The following is a 23,332-nucleotide window of genomic DNA, read 5'->3' on the forward strand; positions in this document are numbered from 1 at the left end:
GGTCCTTTCTATTCTCTGTAGAACCAGCCAAAACTAAGAGATAGTCTAGAGACCAGTGGTGTGGTCCTGTAATTGATCCTACTGCAAGTCGCGTGTCACTGTGGAGTCATCTGCCTGGATAATTCCAATGGGATGGTGGAGATCTAAATCCTTAGTCTGCGAATGAGAGAGAAACATGGCCAGCAGCATCTGCCATATTGAACACCCTCTTACACTGAGGACTTTTCAAGAATGTTGTGGTCCTTTCAAATGCCAAAATAAATGTCTAGCTCTTACGAATTTTCTCTCACTTCTAGCAGCTAAGCTGCTGATAAAACTGGATACTTATCTTCACAGAGAAGTATTTTAGCCTGTGATGCCACTGAAGAATACTGGATGAGAATCAGTTGCCACAGTAACAGCTGAGAAACATTTTTCCTTAAATATGTGCCTGTTGTTAATGAAATTAATGTAGAAATTTAGTTCCTCAAATTCAAGCAATACCAAAACTGAAAAAGGTCTTCAGCATCTATGATCACTCGTCAAAATCCCAGTTCATAGCTTTTATCCAGAAGGCATTACAAAAGATGTCCTAATTCATGTTGCTCAGACGCCCAGAAGCAAGCATAGCTGGAGCAAAACAGCTGGCTACTTGCTCAGCTACACTAGCCAAAGGCGTCATACCTGACATACAGACTTTTTTTTTTCATTTTTAATACTATATAGTCTACATACTTCGAGTTAATTCATCCTCTACCAGTTAGAGCATTATATTTATTTTTATCTAATTTTAATTAAATGTTCCAAAGAGTGGCTAACTGCCTACCAATTCTTGCTTTTGTACAATAGTTTTCTTAAGTCTTTTTAGGAACATTCAGCTCATCAAGACCTGCAAGCAGAATGCAGAATAAAGCATTCTGAATCACTGATTCAAAAAATAGATGTAATGCCCATTATTAACTCTGTTTTCTTCTTTGTCAGATGCTTGAAGATAATTGAAGTGTGCAGTTTTCCTTACCCAAGTGATTGTCAGAACTCCCAAACCCTGAAAATGAAGCTTGGGCAGGAGAGTTCTGAATCACAACACTGAGATTTAGCATGCACCATTCTTACCTGTCAGCTTCCTTCAGAAGGAGCTTTTGTATTTTATATATATATATATATATTATATAGTGATTCTCTGCTGTTTACTCTCCACCACATGTACCGTTACAGATTGCCCACTTGTCCCCCACTGACACTGCATAACCAATTCAGGCTTCATTAATCCAACAACGTGCCCCTCCCCACCTCCCTGTCATGAATTTAGCATAAATTCTAAAATTTTATAAAAATAATATTATATTGTTTCCTTCTTTCTTTTTAAAGTCTTTGGTGTGTCTTTGCTTCAATATTTGAGACCTAACAGTTCCTCAACCTCAGCACTTTAAATCACATCTGTAAAAACGAGCTTGGTTTCTTTAACTGAGATTTAGAAGCTTATCTTAAAACCTAGAGGCTCAAAGATTATCAAGATTGACATTATCACTGTGCTAAGTACATCTGTGCATTTAGAGGAGCAAACTATTTCTGTTTCTACCTCCTAAGTGTATGGCTCTGTATTATACCGACTGATTGAAGATGGGGTGGCACAACATTTTCTAGCAGAAAGGATTAGATTTTTTTCTAGGAGAAAGGATTGGATTTAAATGACCCTATTAAAAAATAAAGATTTTATATCATGGAAGGAAAAATAAAAACCCCAGACAGTTACAGAAAGGTTAGACAGAAACTGAAAAAGAAACATCATCTGTGGAGCAAACAGTTATCCTTAACGTGACTGACTTCATGTGTGTGACTCATCCTGTCACATTCAGTAGTTCATCTGCTTTTAAGTATTATGTGATACTGCTGCCTGAGAGGGTACAGGAACCTGTGTGGAAGTGAAAGGGCTTTTTATTTGAACTCAGTTTATATAATAGAGAAGGAAGGAAAATACGGTGTTCTGATCTGAGATACCCACTGCTAGTAATATTAAAAAAATATATATTTCTGTATCTTCCATAATTACCTGACGAAGTCCCATCCAGCTACAGGAGCCTACACCAGCCACATCCAAGCTGCAGAAAAGCCTGCAAGCTTAAGAAAAGCCTGACAATGAGTAAAATCTTGCTGTTATTTAGTATGCATTTGACCATACACTCTGTGCACAAGTGTACAGCCACTAGCAAACCTGTTTGCTTGAGGAAATTAATAGGAATTTGGTTCACAGCATTTCTGCTTCCAGTGATACCACTGGCAAGCTGCTTTGACAGTGATGGGAATGAGATCCTTTTCATCTTCTTACCTAGTAGAAGATTTATCTGGTCTGCGAGACCAAACATTCAATTCTCTTCAAAAACTGCAATATCATTTAGCAAGCTGTCATTTAGCAGGGGGGTTGCCAGCCAACAACGTGCCCGTGCCAACTTCAACGCAGCAGAAGGTAGTCTCCTATCTGTGACTGGGTAAGAACCACACTCGGTTTTTGGGTGTCCACCTGCAAGAGGCACGGGGTTCTCAAGGACTGTCAGCCACAAATTCTCCCTTTGCTGTGCTGAAGTAGACCACACCTTCATGCGTTTCAGCCCAAACTCCTGCGCTCTGAGCCCTCTTCAAGAAAAAGGAGGTGGGCAAGAATGCATGCTTGCACAGGGGAAGAGGACAGGTCCCAGTGAAAGATCTTCTTTGGAAGCATCAGACTTCGACCAGCTCTTTCACCAGGCACTTAAAGTAACACAAGATACTAGAGATAAGTCCTCACAACCTGACAGAGAATGGTTTAGTAAATAAACATTTACTAATGCCCATAAAATCTGGATTTGATCTGGCTGCAAATCTGGGTTAGGCATTCAAAGCGATCCTATTGAAAACATAGTATTATGACTGATGTTAGGTCAGGTACTAAAATCTTGAGAGGAAAAGGTGTTTTCCATGAAATAGAAGGTCTGTTCATGAGTGTACATGTACATGGGAGACAGGGGGTGTCCTTTCAGCAAACCCTTTATGTTCCCAGTCTTGCTGAAGTATACAGTTCTATCATGGGATGTTAGGCAGAAAGTGGGAAAAAAGAAGGATACGAATGTAATGCCTGATGTCACTGCTTGGTGAGAGACCTCAATAGGTTGATACAGTGCTTACTTATATCCCAGATAGATTAATTACACAGGAAAAAGAAAAACCTATGAGCATTTGTGTATTTTTTTTTACATGAGCTGTTTTCCAAAACGTGTTAGACTCAGCTCAGGCAGTTGTACCTGGGAAGACGAATACCTGGACTTTATTCTGAGGGGATTGAATTGGTTATCCTTTTAATATTCACTAATGAAGTGAGTATTTAAAGTGTTAATTTATTACTGCAGCAACTTCACAGTTTATGATTTGTCTGTTTTGAAAGAAACTGAAACTAGAGTTTGAAGTGATTGCTTTATCATTCATGTATTCATTCAGTTATGGTATATAATGACTTATAAACAAGAAGATAAACTTAGGAGAGGAGGAAAAGAGCAAATAATTTTTATTTTTACTTAGCCAGCAAAGACAATATTATGGAAACAATGAACACTTTTCACAATGTTGTATCATCTGCCAGGATGTAGTATTGATTTTCTTTACATTTATAACTCAGTTCTTTACATCTATAATTACGTGTAATAAGGAAATAAGTAGTTGTCACTCCTTCCTTGTTCCAAAAAAACCCCACCAAAAAACAAGGTAAAAATAGGTGAATCATCTATATTTTGCATAGCAAGCACTTGATCTTTTCCTTTCCCAAAGCAGAGTAGTCAGAGAGAGCGTGAGACTGTCTTCAGAGTCTATCAGGTGTTTATTTCCATCTCTTCTTATTCCCATATCAGCTGCTTTGGTAGCTAGCAAAGGAGTGGCCATTGCTATAGTTTTTGACTCCTGTGCTTTCATGTGCTGAAATTGCTAAGCCGCATGATTGCAATGTTTTTGATAGGCTTGGATGCGGAATTAGAATATCAAATGGAAAAGCATAGAAAGCTTTGAAAAAAATTATTGTGGAGAAAAAGGGGAGCTACTTTCATATTTCTGTCATACATAAGAACACAGATTATTGCTTTACAGAGGATTTGCTGGGCTGTGAATCGTGTAAAAGAAGTTGAATTAAAATCTGGCCGCCCAACAGAAAAATAGACATACTGAAGGAATCTGTGCAGCCTAGCTGTTCGGTTTTGAGTATCATCTTAGCGTTCTTAAACACAAAAGCTGAGGTTGGCTGAGATGCAATTGTGGGAAACAGACTGCGTATAATATCTCGAATGAACTTCTTGTGTGAGGCCCTAAACACCAATAACAAGTCATGGGTCTAGAGAGCTTCTTGAGGGTTGTTAGTTTGAGCACAGTCAAAATATTCTTTTGAGGCATATAGCCTCTTCTTACACAGTAGATATGAACTGTTAGAGGTCATGAATATTACCGTGGTATATGCAAAAAGTACTAGCACAGATAACCATTTTACAGTAGATGTGTATGAGTGAAAACTGTCTTTTTTACAGCTTCTAATTGTCTTTTTCTGTTTGTCATCCCACTTGCCAGCTCCTGAGCCATGAATACTTGCACATCTGGCAATTTCATACCATATGGAAAGTTAACTACTGGTAATTCCAGTGAGATTTATGGAAATGTGGAGCAAAGTTTCTCCACACTACTTGTCAATGGAATTCAGTCTATTTAAGCCATGGAAATCTCCATTTTAGCATCTGCATTTGAGGGATAAAATCTTATCTGAGTGCCTTTTGCAACCTCATTGAGATTCATTTGGATCAGCTAAGATAAGATTCATGAAGCATCTAAAGCTACCCAACGACACCTTTAGATACTTAAATGTATTTTTGCTACCTAGACCTTCCAGTTGAAACAGACAGTTGCTTGGTACTTGTGTGGCTCTGGCCTGTAGTTTGCTTCCCAATTAACCATTTCTCAAAACAAAATAAACTAAATAAAAAAATCCAGGGGAAAAAAAAAAGGTGTTTTTTATTTTTAATCCCCATGCTAGTTTTACTGAGCTAGGTCTTAGTGCTCTTCAATGAAGAAGCTGGTAGATGTGAGGGGTTTGGATTTTAGCAAGGCTTTTGATATTGTGTCTTACAGTTTTCTTCCAGAAAAAAATGTGTAGCACACTTCTAGACAAGTCCACAGTGCGTTGGGTGAGCAATTAGCTGATGAGTTGGTCTCAAAATGTTTTAGTAAGTGGTATTACATCAGGCTGGTGGGCAGTCACCAGGGGGGTTCCCCAGGGCTCAATTTTAGGGCCAGTGATCTAGAGGCAGGAATCAAATGCACATTAAGTTTTCTGTTGATACTAAATTAGAAGGAACCATAGACTCCATCAAAATGTAAAGAAGCCTTACAGAGAGATCTGGATAGGTGAGAGAGCTAGGTAGTCACCAGCCATGCGAAATTTAACAGTGCCAGATTCTCCACCTGTGATGCTGTAATTCTGGTTACACATACAAACTAGGGGATAAGAGGCTGGAGAACAGTCCTGCAGAAAGAGATCTGAGGGCCCGGGCTGATGGCAGGATGATGGCAGAGTTAGCAGGGTTCCCTGGCAGACAGCAGGGCCAAACATGTCCTGGGGTGCATCAAGCACAGCATAGCTAGCCAGTCAAGGGAGGTGACTGTCCCGCTCTACACTGCACTGGTATGCTCCCTCCTCGAGTCCTGTGTGCAGGTTTGGGCACCTCGGTAGAAGAAGGACATCAAATTGTTACATTATGTCCAGAGGAGGGTGACCAAGATGGTGAAAGGCCTTGAGGGCAAGATGTACGAGGAGTAGCTGAGGTCATTTGGTTTGTTCAGCTCAGCTCAAAGAAGGCTGAGGGTTGACCTCATGACAATCTTCAACTTCCTCAAGGGGGGCAGCAGTGAGGGAGGTGCTGATCTCTCTCTGATGGCGGAAGATAGAGCATGAGGAAATCAAATGAAGCTGCATCAGGGGAACTTCAGATTGGGCATTAGGACAAGGTTCTTCACTGAAAGAGTGGTTGATCACTGGAAGAGGCTCCCCAGAGAAGAAGTCATGGTGCCAAGTCTGTCAATTAAACTGTATGACTGTATGTCAATTGACTACATATATATCAATTGACTATATATCAAACTATATGACTAAGAGCATCTGGATGATGGTCTTAGTCATATGGTTTAATTTTAGGTAGTCCTGGGAGGAGCAGGGAGTTGTACTGAATGATCATTAATGAGTTCCTTCCAACTTGACATATTGCATGAGTTTATGATCTGTGACTGAAAGCTTGGTCATAGTAATTAGCTGTGTTAGGGGAACTGCCTGAAAAGAGAATTTCGGTTGACAAATAACTGATATCATCTTTATATATGCACATATAAATACACACTTGTTCTTATGATGATTCTTGAATTCTTGAATTCTATATCATTCTAGCAATGTTTGTCATTGGGGTGAGTAATAAAGCTTAAAACTGCAGTGAATTTTCCAAATCAAATTAATTATGACCTACTGGCAAGGACTTTGGAGAAAGTCACATCTCATATTTCAGACCAGAGAAAATCCTTTCACCTCCAGATTCAGAGAGCATAATCTTCCCCTTAGGATACAAGTAAAATGAATGCCTCTTTTGTTTTTCCCCAGTCATTACAGAGATTTTGCATTTGCGGTAGTGTCTGCTCAGAAATGACAGAGATGTACAAGATACCTTCCTCTGGAGGAGACACAGGAAGGTCTCCTGTCCACAGTTCTGAAGATCTCCTTCCTGTTCATGCATCCTCTTTGTTTGCATCCTCCTCCCAGCCCCTATGTCCAGTAATACTGAACATACACAACGCTTTTGTGAGGGAATCAATTACCCTCCTTCAGTTCTCTTTTCTTCAGTTTTTCCAGCTACTGTTTTGCCTAAGTGACATTTCTTAGTCAGAAACAGACTGAAAGACTAAAGTATTACATACAGCCTTCATCAAGAGATGTATCAATGCTTGCTGCAAAATTTTCTTTCACACAGCACTTACTGTAGCTTTTGAATAAATTAATTTCACTTGGTAGCATGGGTGCCTTCAGTCTTAACATCCCAAATGACATGGTCTCATCTGGGTTTCTTACAATCATCTTTTGATATTAATGAGCTTTTAATTAGGAATAAAACTGAGACGTCATTATGGATAGATGCATCCACACAGACTCAAGCCTTCATTTTTTATTTTATTTAATTAGGCCATATGAAAGTGCTCTGACAACAGAAAGATATTTTAGCATTAGTTTTATTTAGGACATGGACAAGTAAGTTTTTCTCAAAGGGTATTATTACAGATGGTATAAACAGTTCTCTCCTTTAAAGACTTCTAAACATATGTGCATTTTTTTGTGTGTCCTTGTATGCATGAACATAGAACTGATTGACAATTATCTGTTGAAACTGTTTATTGGTAGAATATTGTATTTTTAATGAAACACGGGTGTTCTAGGAAATGTCTTAAGGAAAAAAATAATAATTTAGTGGAAAAGAGTTTTTCAACGAAAGGTAAAGCATTTTCCAAAAGAAAACCACCTGTGATTTTTGCAGAGTTGTACTGTATATAGGCAGTGAGATAGAAACTATACTGTAAGCTAAATCTCAATCTTTAAGCTGAAATCTGTAGATCTAAACCAGAAAGGAAATTAGGGCAAATGTGATGTAAGTGTAGTTTAGGTTTACTACTCAAGTTGAAGCTGGAAGTGTAGCAGTGCTATGAGGAGCTGCTGCAGTTCTGCCAGGAGGTGGTAAGTCAGTAGGGCAGCTTATAATGGATGCCAAAGAAACTGGATATGGGACCAGTGATAGTGCTTGTAGCTTTGCACCAGCTCATTGCTGCCAGGGCCCAAGTGTTTCCAGAAATCCCATGCAGTTCAGGAATAACTTAAGGTCAGAGCACCATCCCAAGATAGGAACAGGAGTACAGAGGCACAGACTGGCTTCCCATGAAAAAGGAAGAAAGAAAAAAAAAATATTATGGACTGTCTTTAAAACTATAGTCCTTTTAACTAGGGTTATCACGGTATGGCAGATGAGTAAACTCAATACGGAAACCTGTGCTTTTTAATCCCTTTTTTTGTGATTAACCAGGAAAACAAGTGTGCTTACGATGTTCTGAAAGTATTACTTCTCTTTTCTAGTAATTAAAGGCAATATCAAATACATACTAATTCAAGCAGCAAAGGCTCTCCCTTGTACAAACAGTGCCTTTATTAGGTCTGACGCTTGCTGAATGAAGTGCAGATTCTTATGAAATCCTTCCTCTTTCCGAAGAAATGTATAAATACCAAGTCACAAAAGTCATGAGACAACAATCCCCATTTCCGCGTTTTCAAAAGCTCTTCGAAAGCTGCTAGTGATACCCTAGCAAATGTAGGTACTATTTTGAAGTAAATGAGTGACAGTAAGTGCTCAAAAGAATGAGTTTCAAGTGTAAAAAGAGTAGTCTGGCAGTGAAGCATACAAAAGTTAGCAGCTTTCCGACTGCTTCACTTGGGATCTGCCTGCAGAATTGTCTGACACCAGGAGCTCTGCAATGGGCCGGGCTCAAATCCAGGGCTAGATTACCACTCTGTCTCAGCTGAAAAATATCTGGCGACAAAGTTTCAACTATTTCATGTCTTCCACATTATTTCTCTTCCTCCTTCTCTCAACACGGCAGCTTAGTGACGCCAGTAGATATCTGAAGTAATGTTCTTGAAGTATGGATATGACTAAAGCAGAGATTAGTGCTTGTGCCTTGTTCGCCTGCCAACATGTCAGGCCTTTTTTCTGGATGTCCTACCTTGACCCTTCTGCAGGCTGATTTTGAATCTAAATATATTTTAAGAAAGCCTTTCGCGAACAGGAAATCCCTAAGGCAGTTCACTATTTTCTTTTTCTCTCAAGTGTATACATTATGTTCAACTCTATTTTAATTCAAAGTGCAGTAGCTTTGTACAGCTGTCCCAAGGGTATCTTCCTTATCTGAGCCGTTAAGTGGCTATGGTTGAGTCTATCAGGAAATTTCTTCCTGCATAGCCTATTAGTGCTGACCAATGAACTGAAATATATCCCTTCTTTCATTTGTGCCACTTCTGAGTGCTAGCCACAATTTTCTGCTCGGATATCCTCTCTGAATTCAACAGCGTTGTATCAGTAGAGTTCCTTCCAACAAGGACTGAGAAACAGTTATTTTCTTGTACTTACTTTTAATGTACCAAATCTAACGCTGTACCTCCTGTACTGTCTCTCCAGACTCTGACTGCTCCTGCAGTCTACAAAGAGCAGCATCAAACAGCTCCACAGCTTGCTTCATGCCGTGCTCTGAAGGCCTTGTGTATGATGTTGTGAAGGCAGTGCCCAGTAAATATGCCACTTATTTTGACCAATAGGGTTTTAGTGCAAGGTACAAGTAGAAGAGCTACAGACACGGCTATCAAGATGGAAAAGACCCATATAGTTGATGGGTTTCATTTTTCCTTGTCTTAGGCAGATAAACACTAAATTATGTGTGTGTTACAACTTTGCAAAGTGTATTTTGTCTCTCCACCACCATATGTGCTTGTAGCCACATAGCTTTGAGATTCTTGTCTTAGTAAAAAAGAAAATATGTTGTTTTGATTTTTTTCAGATTTCCCATTTAATTCAATTTTTAGCTGTTTTCAAATAGTTGGAGCTATAAACTTTAAACTGTATCTACCTCCAGCCAAGATGGACTAATGTTAACCTTGTAAAATGCATTTCTTTTGTCAGATATACTTAGCTAAAAAGGTTTCATAAAAATATAGGATCTGAAGTATTCATAGGTTCTTGGATAAACAGGCTGTGAGTTGTTGTATTAAGCAACAACAGCACTGGTAGTACTAATTGATTGATCTCTTATCTTTGCTGGGCACATTGTCTGTGCATATGCTTTAGTGTCTACAAAACGTGATTTCTCACCAGGCTCTGTGCTGCTGCTGTAAAAAAAATTGCAGGGACTCAAGTAAGTAGATTGACGTTGTTTGAAACCCTCCGTGGTGACTGAAATCACAGGATTGTCGTAGACATTAAAAATTGACTCTATCAGATCCATACTCCGTAGAGCACCATGTAGTTCTCGTCTCTTTGTTGTCCTTTTCAGTATTTATGTAGAGCTACTAAGGAAAAAGTTCTCACCTGCTTTGTAACACAGATACTGCCTTAATCTATCTGCCTCTGTTGCCTAACATCCAATGAGGTCATTGTCACCTAGCTTTCCTATTGGGTCTGTGGATAAGGTAACAAAGAAGATGTTCTGGTGTTAAATCTAACAAAAATAAAATTATGCTAATCAGTGGAAACTTGTAAAATCTATTGTTGAAGCTACCACTGAGCATATCTGTTTACATAATGTTGCACTCAGCACATTACCAGAACAGATCTCTGGACTTTAACATGCAGGTAGTTGAAGGAAACATCTATTCACAATAGGTTGGATCAAGAACATTTCTCATGATATCCTAGATCCAATGCTTGTGGCTTCCTAAATCAATTACTGAAGTGCTTGAATGTACTAGCCCTTGAAAGTCTCCTTCTTGCCCAGATTTAAAGCAGCTTCCCTCTTCTTTTCTGTCACTGCCATCTTCACTCATTGAAGCTGAGGAGCAGATGCATGTTAGAATTAAAACTTCTGAGGGAGCTCGATTCCTGGTTTCCAACGTAGAAGATACTGCTCAGGCAACAGGGGTGCCGTCTTTACTGCCATGCCCAGACAGTTTTAGAAAAGACTGTCTTTCAAGATGAAGAAAGTTAATCCTTTAATATAGAACTGCTGTTGACAAAAGCTCCCCTTCCTTCTCTGTAATCAGTACAGTTAGCCTTCCTACTGATTTAGTTTTAATTTATTCAGACTGCATTAATTAGTGCAGATATGAAAAGCAAATATAGTATTTAACACTTTCACATCCTCTGTTCCATGTCCTGTTCACGGCAGAAGAGCTTTCTAAGGTTCACTTGCCTAGATACACTGTGAAACACATCAAGATCCTCTTTGAAATAATGAATCCCACCTTGAAAGAGGTTTTTACTCATCTGCTACCTTCCCCAAGAGCAACAACTTTATCTCTTTCCTTTTTGTCCTATGATTTAACCTCCTGTATCACAATAGCTTCACATTTCTTCCCCTGTGATGTCATTCTCAGTATCTGGAACAATAACATCTCACAAGAATCATCGGTGAAACAGCACCTGATGGATTTTTCCCTAGTATCAGTTAGGGTTAAAGCAACCTAATGAAAATGTTGGACTCTATTAATATACTATGCATAATTTTTTTAAATCAATCATCATCCAGTGGATTACCATGCAGAGATACCTTGCATCAAGTCTAGGTAAGGAGTTTAGCCACACTGGTTAGGAGCTATTCCAATACTAAGCAGACCCAGCAAAACATAGTACCAACTATCAAGAAGCTTCACTTCTTTCAGACACATAAGTCTGTATCTTTTCCCATTATTGCATTACCACATTTAGGTGCTTCAACACATGTATAGTTATGATAATTGTGCTACTCTTGTCTTTGCCACTGAATATTGAAGTTTTAGTGACATCACTTTTCATTTGTAGAATAGGGATACTATTTACTAGAGATGAGTGAACAATCTGGCAGAAGCGATTTTGAAGAATTATACCTTTCCAAAATTTGCTTCTGCATTCAGAAAGAATAGATGGCAGAAAGGATGTGCTATTCACAATAGTTCATTAATTTATTCAACAAAGAAGTCTTTGCCAAAAACTGTTCCTATGCAAATACTGCTATTTTTATGAGGTAATTAATTGTGTGGGTATGATAGTAGTGCTACTCTTCCTGAATAGTTGACTTATATTATTAATCTATGCAAAAAAAAGTTCTGAATTCCATTTTACCTCCAAGCCTCTTTTACAGCCCTTCACATAATTGTTCATATAAGCTTTTTTGTAAACTCTTCCCTTTCAACTTACCAATGTCAGTGGGAATGTCATTTTGTCTAAAATTCTTGCAAATATCTCCACTTCTGTTGTGTGCTATTTATGCATGAAATGTCTCCTATGAGATATTCTTTAAGGTTTATTGTCTTTCCCTTCAAATTTCTTCCTCAGACTTTCTCTGTGACAACTGCAAAAACTTGGTAAATCAATCTTAAAAAAACCATTGGGTTAGAAACAGAAGGTGTGCGGGTGGCTTCATTTCTTTGCTTAATTTCAGATGATCTGGGTTTCTAAGCCTTATACAGGTAATGCATATAATCATGTGAATCTATTGTGATTTACTTACCTTCTGCTGTTTGGCACACTTGCTTCTTTCACTTTGGTTTTAACAATAATCTAGACATTTGGGATAAAACCTATACCTATGTATATATGTATATACCTATAAGTGTTTAGCTTTATAACACCTGGTACAAAGACCTTAACCAATCTCACAATAACACTAGTGGATAAGGCATTCAGAAGGTTCCTTTGGTTGGCATTTCTGCTTTTTTCCATTTCTGTATCATGTCTGTTATAATGGGATATCAGTCTGGGTCTCTTAAAACTATAACCAGAGTACTGTAGGAAAAAAGTGCTGTTTCTTCTTCACTGTAGTTTCTGAATTGGTGTTAGCCCATGAAGCATTTCCTGATAACTTAGTAGTAGACAATGAACCCAGGACTGCAGAATAATTGAATCAGAACTTTGTTTCTGATTCAGTGAATTTCCAGACTGCTGGTGGTGGTGGTAGTGGTTGTTGTTGTTGCTGCTATTGAAGGTTTTTTCCAATCTTATAACTACTGGAGTGCAGACAGCTACTTAATGTTTTGCAGTTTATTTAAACGCTGAGATATTTAAGAGATCAATGAGACAAGGGAGAACAAAATCTATGCGTAAGCAAAAAAGACTTTATTAAAGAGGCAGGGAAGTTAGTACTCCATAATTCACTTGAATCGTTTCTGAGATGCTCTGATTTAAAGACAAATCCTCATTTGGAGAGTGTATAGGCAGGCTTGACTTGGCTTGTGATAGAGTTTGGGATCAATATACTAAGTTTAGATAATTTGCGGGCACAAGACCTGGTGAGGCAAAGCCATTGCCACACATTGAGTCTTCTATTGAAAGATCCCATGGCAGGAATGTCAAGATTGCAGAGTCTAGTCAGAAAACGCCCCAGGCAGGATTTCACTCAACGTCCTTGTGGCATTATGTCTCACTGTAAGAGCATTCCTAAACATCTAATATTTTCATGTTTCTTTTGACTGTCCCTAAAACCATCTTAGTTTGTGGCTATCATCTTCCCAACCTGTTCGCACTCATCCCCTGGGCAAAATTTCCCACCGTTGCCACCTGGTGCAGTCCAGCAGCAGGAACTCCTCACCCTCCCTGCCCTTACCTGCACTGGTCCAGCATCACAGGAGAGTGCAGGAAAGTGAGATTACCTGGTGTTCCAAAATAATTGTGATAAGTAGGTGAGAGATAAGATTCTGAGTAAAAGTCTTCCCAAATCACACTGATGCTGGGCAAAAGTTTGTACTTCACAGGTAAAATCTGCAGTAGTTTTAGTTGCTCACAGGACCCACACTGGGGCAGTTTGTGAAGAGCTACAGCACCATGCGGGAGGAGTTCGTGGAGCAATGTCTCCCGTGGGAGGGACCCCACACTGGAGCAGAGTGTGAGGAGTCCTCCCTCAGAGGATGAAGGAGTGTGATGAACTGACCGCAGCCCCCATTCCCTGTCTGTGGTGCTCAGCGTGGGGGAGTAGGGAGAGAACACGGGGAGTGAAGTTGGTGATGGAAAGAGGGGAGGGGTGGGAATAAAGTGTTTTAAGATTTAGGTTTTATTTTCTCACTATCTTACTCTGCTTTGCTTGGTAATAAATTGAATTAATTATTCCCCAAGTCAAGTCTGTTTTATCTGTTACAGTAATTGCTGAATGACCCTTCCCTGTCCTCATCTCACCCCATGAGTTTTTCACTGTATTTACTGAGGAAGGGAGGGATAGAGTGGCTTTGGAGGGCACTTGGTGTCATGACCCACTCAGGAGAGAGGGACAAGTGACTTTCAGATTCATAATACACCAACGGCGTGGACAACAGTGAGACAAGTCTCATGGCCCAAACACAAACATTTATTAATTTATCACAACGTGTAGATCGGACTCACGACAATTGATTCTAATTTAAAAGCACGATAGGGCAGACAATATAACACAAATTCAGGAAAAAGGCTAAATAAGCAATGCACTACAAAAACTTAATAACAAGGAATAATAAAGGACATCTAAACACAATGTTAAGACAGACAATATTACACTTAACCATCACAAGAAAGAAACTGAGGCACAAAACTAAATAAACAATATGATAGACCTTGCATTACTTAGAGAGGAAAAGGGAGAGAGAGAGGGGGAGGGGAGAGAGAGGGAGGGAGATATCACCGGTCCGGGTTCCTGCATTGGTCCCGCCAAAGCAGAGTTCAGGATGCATCTGTCATTGCCTCTTTCTTCTTTCCTTCCTTTTCTTCTTTCTTCCTCTTCTTCTGATTTCGCTTTACCTTGCCTCAATTTACACACAATTTTCTACCTGCGGACATGCAGAATGTCATGTAGGGGATCGAGGCCCTCCATTGTTTCCAGTAATTCTTGTTTCCAGTAATTCTCGTTAACACGTGTGAATGCCCCATCTCTTTGGAAGATATGCTAGAGATAAGGCCATCCTGCCTCTGCAAGATTTCCTAATCTCTTTACATATTCGGTGCCAGGGCTGTTTGAGGCATTTACATTCTGACCATGCTGGGGGTTTGCAGAAAATTACAAGAAATGTTTAAGGCAAAATCCATGAATCAGTCTGCTACACTTGGTGTCCAGCATTTAAAATAGGGAACTCACCTGGTTCTTGGGATTAACTAGTAGGATTTAGGTGAATAATAAGATACCTATCATGCAATATTTCGTACTAGAAAATTTATTTAATACAGTTATGTTTTTGAAAAGGGAATCTTAGAAGAAATATTAGAAGAGGTATTAAATGACCTCAACATCTGGAAAAATTATCTTCTCTGATATGATATACTGGATTTTTTTACTGTCTGAAAATTACTAGGGGAGAGGGAAGGAAAGGTTAAATTAAAATCACCACGTCGGAGCATCAAACGTGCAGCTAATGACAGAAAGAGATCTGGGTCTCACCTTTTCTGGCTAAAGCCTGGTTCCACGCAGTATTAGAGCATCAGACTGGACAAGGAAAAGAGCCTGGCCAAATGCACTCTAGTAATTAGCTATAAATTCTTCAAAATTAATCTGAAAGAGAGGGGGAAGTTGCACAGCTTGTCACATGCCTATCTGTAATATTCAGCATTGCAGTCTGAGGGAGCATTGATTTGTACTGGTACATACACATTCTTGTAAAGCATCAATGTGTAGATTCAAAGCTTCAGAACTTTATGCAAAATGATTTGCATTTCCAAGTGACTGAGATGGCTCTTTTGTGTTAGATCACACAGATCTAATAACTTTAAATAGCTTTCTTAACTGCATAGCTGAACTTTGACTGAGGTACTATGTTGAAAAAGAGTATCAGCCAACAGTAACTGGACTCTTGACTTTGGACTTAAGAAACAGAGTCAGAGAAAGACAAAAAGGAGGAGGTTAGTTAATTTTTATTTTTCAGTAGGAAATTCCTTGATATATTTCATTTCCCACAGCATATCAAATTGTGATAAATACCCCAAAAAGGTCAGGGGAACAATTTTATGTGCTCTCATTTTCATTCAGGAATATAAAAACTACCAGTTCATAATTATTTATCACTGTATTAGACTTTTTTTTGTGCTAATAAGTTCCAGTTTTAGAGTACTGCACAATGCAAGACATAGTACAATCACAGATCAAAAATCTTTTAGCTTGTGTGTATTTATATGTGTATATATTGTATATATGCACTTTTTTGCATGTATCACAGTGAAGAAAAGTTGTACAGAGGCAGAAGAAGAAGAATAGTGAGGTAATCCTCTAAATTTTTCAAGGGAATTTCTATACTGGCAAAGAATAAAGTATGTATTGCTGGTTGTTGAAGCAGCAATTAAAGATGTCATTCTGAGCAGTGACACTGACAGTTCAGCATGATGTCAGGGAGGTTGCCAATTAATTAACATTCTATAAGTTGAATTAAATAAGTTGAATTAAATGTAGGAAATGATTTTTTCACTGCACAAAATCATCTTGCAGTGAAAAATGTCTTTTAATAGTATAATTTCATTCAGATTTTTATACAGCAGCACTGGTTTTTAATGGATGTATAATAATAAGCAATGGTGATTACACTGACACAAAATATACTCTAGGGATGAAGATGTATCCTTTCAAAATGGTCTAACACTGAAGGACCAAGGGACATATGTCCTAGAAACACTGCTTCACATTTGTTAAATTCAAAATGGACGGTATGCAATAGCTGGTCAAAGTTCTCTGTAGGCTTCCCCAGATATTCGCTTTGTTCTGCAAAGAGTCAGAAACATTTAAGTTGCACATAATTTGTTTCACAGACTTTTTAACCTTTTGTTCATCATTTGTACAATGATGTAAGGTTACATTTTTTGCATAGTGAAGAAAAAGTCATTTTTGCACAAAGCCATTCAAAGCTAAGAGTGTAGTCACAGATGTGGTTGGCTGGAAGCATAACAGTATCACCTGGTCAGTGTAAATTGAGATAATCCATTTATGTTTTCTTCTAACCTGTAATTACTGATCGAAGTTATCTTTGTTTTCCTGACTTGTGATTTAATATATTTTTTTTTGCTTTTTAATGCGTAATTTCCTCCAGCTTAAATCTCAGTTCTGAATCTACTTGCCTGCAAGTGCATACACATACATGCATGCACCCTTATAGATAAATGCATATCCATCTGTCTGCACATGCTCTTGCAGAAGCAACTGAAAATGTTTGAGGTGTTTTATTATTAACACTATTTTTCATTATTCTGGCCATAATAAAAAAAATTTTTTTATTATCTTTTATACTGTCCATCTTCTACTTTATACTCCTCGGAAGTTTTAGTTACCAGGTGGCTTGGATAGCTGCAAAAAGCTTTTCATATTTTTGCTATCTAAAATGAATGCTCCAGGGGTGCTTGTCTTCCACAGAACCTGTTTACTTTGTGCTTCCTACATCAGGTGAATAAGGTAGGAGATGAATTCCCTGTGTGGTGGAAGTATCAGTATGAAAGTGCTAACCTTACCAGCTGAGCTCTGAAAGTAATGATCAGAGCACCCGAAAGCCACTTTGATCTGAATTCATTGCAAACACCTAACTCACAGACCCCTATAGATTTCCAGTTTTAACTTAGTGCCTAATGAAGTGAAGTTTATATCTGCAAACCTTTGTCACAGCTGGACATAACTAGCAATAGTAACTTGCAAGACTACAACTTAAGGAGGAAACTAAATGAATCTCAGCAGGTTGTGCTTCTAGAACAAAGCTGAAAAGTGCTTTTATAGGTAGTATAATAAAGAATCGTCTTCATCCAGGTCCCTAGACTACATCACAAAACCAGCATGCAATTTACCTCATATTATTAGTCTCTGCATAGAAGTGTCAGTGTGGGAAGAAGCCACATCAGTCAAAGTGAAATTCTTCCACAGAGTTATGAGAGGAGTGATACGTCTACCATTGTCTTCTGGTCAGTCAAAGAACACAGTTTTATATGCAGCTTGAGAGAATTTATTATTACAATCCAGACCACTCAGTTTCTGTGGAAAATTGTTAATGATGCAATAAGATCAGTAGAGCCAGGTATCTGCTCTTTTTCTGACATGTTGAATCCTCACTCTTCTGATCATCCACAGTCGGAGAGGGCAACCCTACTCTCTCAAGCAAGATGATTTGGTGAGTTATCACATCTCAGGTAGGTTGCCAGGGGAGTACAATGTTGTTGCAGCAGAGTTGCTGGTGGGATTTTCTTCTTCATCAGTCTAGGGTTTACTCAATATTATTTTTATGTGCTTCAGTCAACTTATTTGCTCAAATAACTGAGTGCATCATAAATTTAGTTACACCGTATTTGTTTAAATCTATGAATGCTTCACTGTCTATGGGAGGATTTCTTTTATGATACAGTCCATGTGACTGTGCACAGACAACAAAACTTGACTCAAATTTAAGTTGAAAACTTCTAAAGTATTAGCCAGATGATTTTCAGAACCCAGACACAGGTCAGGCAATGAATATCTGGCCATTGGGTAATTTTGTCATTATGGGTAGGACCAGCTGGTCATCTGTCTAGACCCGATAGGAAATTATAGGCAAGAGTTATGTAAATAATTTTACATGCCTTTGGTGAGCACCTACATTATTCCTTTTTTCTTTTCCTTCTTTTGAAAGGTTATTGAGTGTCTTTGTTTAGTAGCTACCCTTCAAAAAGTGCCTTGCATTTGGTGTCTAAACCCATAACATACAGTCTTTGGGGAACTGTGGTTAATTTAATATAGGTTATCTTGTCTTCTGTTATCCTCAGTTTTATCCTGAAGGCAGAAATTAATAAATCTCTTACTAACTGTGATTTCTTTGGAATCTGTTGTGCTTCTTTGGACATTGTGCTGCTTAAATACAGCCAGCTCATCTTATCTTGTTTTTCTCTTCCTCAAAACTAGTTTACATGTCTTCAAAGTACAAAGATGTATTCTGTAAATCCTTCTCAGGTCTTTGGTTCTAAAAATCACATAAAATCTCCCTGTGCAGGAAAAGCAAGGAATCAGTTTCTGCTTAATACAAATTCTAATCAGAGACGCAGCAGTTCTTCCTTCCTCATCTAAGCCATTCCGTATGTGTACGTGTGAACAAGCGCCATCTATTTATAGCTGTAATGTATGCAATAAATGATAAAAGGAATCTTTTCATTGCCAAAGGAGCTCCTATTCTTTAAGAAAATACATCATTAAGATTTACTGACATGAATAGGAAAGGCAAAAGCCTAGTTTCATATCACCTCACAGAGGCCCGGTGCTGCAAATTTATGACAGAGGTGATTAGCTCCATTTACAGAGTGTGTGGTGTTTACTTCTGTGATAGTTATAGCACTGTCTTATAGCACTGTCTTGAGGAGACCCGCTGAGAGTAAGAAAAGAATAAAACCTAACCTCCTTTACTGTTTGCAGTAGGAAAAGCTGTTTTGTCTCCTCTGACATCTGAAAGGGAAATGCTGCATAAACAGATCCTTCAACAAGCCCAGCAGTAGTGAAGCAAAATCTGTTTTTTTGTTGCTCTTGCCGTTCACAATGGTTTTCCTACCTTTGTTTCAAATGAAAACACATGTGTCCGCATTGAAACGGCACCGTGAAATTGGCAGAGACCTCCTTTTGCTGCAGACTTAACTTCTCCTTTTCTCCCGTCCTCGTCCCTACAGGCCTGTGACAGAGGGTTAGACCGGACGGCTGGAGTCATGCATCACGCAGCTGCGTCCCTCTGGCAGCCGTTCCTGGGTCTGGCTGTGCTGCTGGTCTTCATGGGCCCCACCATAGGCTGCCCGGCCCGCTGCGAGTGCTCGGCACAGAACAAATCTGTCAGCTGTCACCGAAGGCGTCTGATGTCCATCCCAGAGGGCATTCCCATTGAGACCAAAATCTTGGACCTCAGCAAGAACCGACTGAAGAGTGTCAACCCCGAGGAGTTCACCTCGTACCCTTTGCTGGAGGAGATCGACCTCAGTGACAATATAGTGGCCAACGTGGAGCCCGGGGCCTTTAACAACCTCTTCAACTTGCGCTCCCTGAGGCTGAAAGGAAACCGTCTGAAGCTGGTCCCCCTCGGGGTGTTCACTGGGCTGTCAAACTTAACAAAGCTCGATATCAGTGAAAACAAGATTGTCATTTTGCTGGACTACATGTTCCAAGATCTGCATAACCTGAAATCCCTGGAGGTCGGGGACAACGATTTGGTTTATATATCACACAGGGCCTTTAGCGGACTGCTCAGCCTGGAGCAGCTCACCCTGGAGAGATGCAACCTCACAGCTGTACCGACAGAAGCTCTTTCCCACCTCCACAACCTCATCAGTTTGCATCTGAAACAGCTCAACATCAACGCTTTGCCAGCGTATGCCTTTAAAAGACTGTTTCGCCTGAAGGACCTGGAGATAGAGGCCTGGCCCCTCTTGGACATGCTGCCCGCCAACAGCTTGTATGGCCTCAACCTTACTTCTCTCTCGATCACCAACACCAACCTGTCTGCAGTACCTTACTCTGCTTTTAAGCACCTGGTTTACCTGACACATCTGAACCTCTCCTACAACCCTATCAGCACCATTGAGGCAGGCATGCTTTCCGATTTAGTGCGCCTGCAGGAACTGCACATGGTGGGGGCCCAGCTGCGTACCATTGAATCACACGCTTTCCAAGGGCTCCGATTCCTACGCGTGCTTAACGTGTCCCAAAACCTGCTAGAAACCCTAGAAGAGAATGTATTCCATTCCCCCAAAAGCCTCGAGGTCCTCTGCATTAACAACAACCCTCTGGCATGTGACTGCCGTCTCCTGTGGATCTTACAGAGGCAGCCCACTCTGCAGTTCGGAGGTCAGCCGCCCATGTGTGCTGGCCCAGACAGTGTCAAAGAGAGGTCGTTCAAAGACTTCCACAGCACAGCTCTTTCCTTTTACTTCACCTGTAAGAAGCCCAAGATACAAGACAAGAAGCTGCAGTACCTGGTGGTGGAGGAAGGGCAGACGGTGCAGCTGATATGCAATGCCGATGGGGATCCGCAGCCCACCATATCCTGGGTTACCCCACGTCGGAGGCTGATCACAACTAAATCAAATGGAAGGGCCACCGTGCTGGGAGATGGCACCCTGGAGATCCGATTTGCCCAAGACCAGGACACTGGGATCTATGTTTGCATTGCAAGTAACGCAGCGGGGAATGACACCTATTCGGCCTCCCTTACAGTCAAGGGGTTTACTTCAGACCGTTTCCTTTATGCCAACAGGACCCCTATGTATATGACAGACTCCAACGACACAACTTCCAATGGAACTAATGCGAACACTTTCTCTCTGGACCTTAAGACAATATTGGTGTCCACAGCTATGGGCTGTTTCACATTCCTTGGAGTGGTATTATTTTGTTTCCTCCTTCTTTTCGTGTGGAGCCGAGGGAAAGGCAAACACAAAACCAGCATTGACCTTGAATACGTCCCTCGCAAAAACAACGGTGCTGTGGTTGAAGGGGAGGTTGCTGGACCACGGAGGTTCAATATGAAAATGATTTGATGGTATTCTGCTAGCAGTGCTTTTTCTGTGGCATTAAAACCAATTAAAACAGCCTGGCATGTGGAATTGCTAGGCAGACGCAGCTTAATGCAGCTGTCACTGTATCAAAAGGTTACATGAAAATGGAAAGACTATTTGTGGTTTTACAGCAGAGCCTCCAGACCTTGAGGCAGATATGTCAGGGCCTTTCACAGAACTGGTAAATTGTACTAACTGTTTGCATTGCAAATATTGGCATTCTGGGGATATCAGCAATGAACCGCTGGCTCATGCTCATGGACAATTGTTCAGCATTTTCTACCACTACAAAAAGAAAAAGTAAAAGATTAAAAAAAAAAAAGCCTACAGTGTAGGATTTACGTACTTAAAGAAAAAGACACATTTGTCTAAAACATACTCTACAGTGAAATTTGTATCTATAGATCTCATTTGGTAAAATCTTGCATAATCCCTTCTAGTTGGTTCAACATCAAAAAAATTGGTATTTTTTTTTTAATCTACATCTATACTGTGTACATTTTAAAGCAATACAAATGAGAGGTTGTGCTTTTAGATATTCACCAATACTGACCCAAGTGTGATGTCACCCTCCTTTTAACTACCATCTGACCCAAATTAGACTCTTGTAGTTACCAATTAGAAATAACATAAGGTATTTTTCTCCTCATGTAGAAGGACAGAGATGAATAATTCAGAGCAAAAGTACTCAGCTCTGTTGATCTTCTCTTCGTATAAATATAAGGCCTGTGCCTAGTTTTGATACAGAATGGAATATTTTTTATATCTGTGATATCACACTGGACCAGTTTACTGTAACATAGCCCTGGATCTCACCCAGGGAAGGCAACCCACTAGACATTGCTGGCATAGAGGAGTTGAGTTCTACCTTGAATAGAGGGAGCTGGTTTTGTTAGCCCTGATTTTAATTTCAAAGCTCCCGTTATAACGTTAATGTGTGCTAGGCAAAAAGAAAGAACATAATACATTCTGCAAACTCCTTAGTAAATATGGTCATCTTACTATGTATACAAGTGAATTAAAGTATACAAACACTCTGCTAGTGGGAATGAACTCTTCTCTGATGCCAAACTATGGTTGTCCATGCATAATATGGGGATTATAATGCTAAAATTATGTTTAAAACATGGTAGCCTGAAAAAGGCTAACATACTGCCAGATATAATGAACCTCTAGACACTATCATTCTCATCTTGTATATTTGTAGATAACACAAAAACGCAAAACTAATTTCCAAGAACAGATTACTTAGCTATTCTTAATGCCATTTTAATAGCTTTGTAGTTATGTTTCTTTCAGGGGCAGTATCTTAGAGCAAGAGGGGCAAGTTTTTCCAGGTTTTAGGAAGCTTTTTAATGGACAGATGACAGAAGTGAAATGTTAGTTCAGTACAAGTAACCTTTTTTTTTTATTATTTTATGCCTCTAAAGAAATCCTCAAAAGGCTCAGAACTGAAAATCTGTTCTTTATTGTTGATGCCACTGTTCTTATTCTGAAATTCTCAGCAATGTGAAGATACTGAGTTGTTCAGCCACCTCAATTTTCCGGCAATTATGAGCCATAGTTTTGTTGCTAAGTGGTTGATAACAAATACAATTTAAAAATGATTGGCATAACCTGGAATAAGGTTAATACTGACTATGTACGTGTTTAGACAAAATGAATATGAAAATATTATAATAAGATTAATGTGATTTAAGAGCCTGTCTCTAAACTTAAAATTAGATTCCAGCACTTTTAAACAAAAGTTAGGCTCATCTACAATGGGATGCAGGTGCTTCTGCAATTAGTATCCACATTCGGTGGCAGAGATTTTCTAAGCAGGATAAAAATCTCCCACTCCTATCAAGGGAAATGTGCCAAAAGTTGTAAAATCCAGCTGTGCTCCCCAGGTGTACCCCTCACATAGCTGCAAGGCCCAAGGCTAGGCAGTTTTGAGAATCTCTTTTCTTAGTGGTTGATCTTTGGTTGCATCGTTGCTCCATTTGAGGTTGCCAAACTGAGGAAAATGCAAGGGTTTTAGAATTGTCTTTGCTTTACTTTTTTTTAAGTTTAGAGTTGACTTTTATTCCTTCCCTTTTTTTTGTGCTCTGAACTAGATA

The 23,332-nt window shown here is 39.5% G+C and overlaps 1 protein-coding gene across 1 annotated transcript; it reads left to right on the forward strand.

The window, feature by feature from the left end:
* Positions 1-19,391: 19,391 nt before the first annotated feature.
* Positions 19,392-21,675, forward strand: LINGO2 (leucine rich repeat and Ig domain containing 2). Its single transcript, XM_009864374.1, has one exon. It carries the CDS (start codon positions 19,392-19,394, stop codon positions 21,210-21,212), a length of 1,821 nt encoding a protein of 606 aa, XP_009862676.1. The 3' UTR covers positions 21,213-21,675.
* Positions 21,676-23,332: the final 1,657 nt, after the last annotated feature.

The sequence above is a fragment of the Apaloderma vittatum genome, unplaced genomic scaffold (assembly GCF_000703405.1).
Source record: "Apaloderma vittatum isolate BGI_N311 unplaced genomic scaffold, ASM70340v1 scaffold1672, whole genome shotgun sequence".
In the NCBI taxonomy this organism is placed as follows: Eukaryota; Metazoa; Chordata; class Aves; order Trogoniformes; family Trogonidae; genus Apaloderma; species Apaloderma vittatum.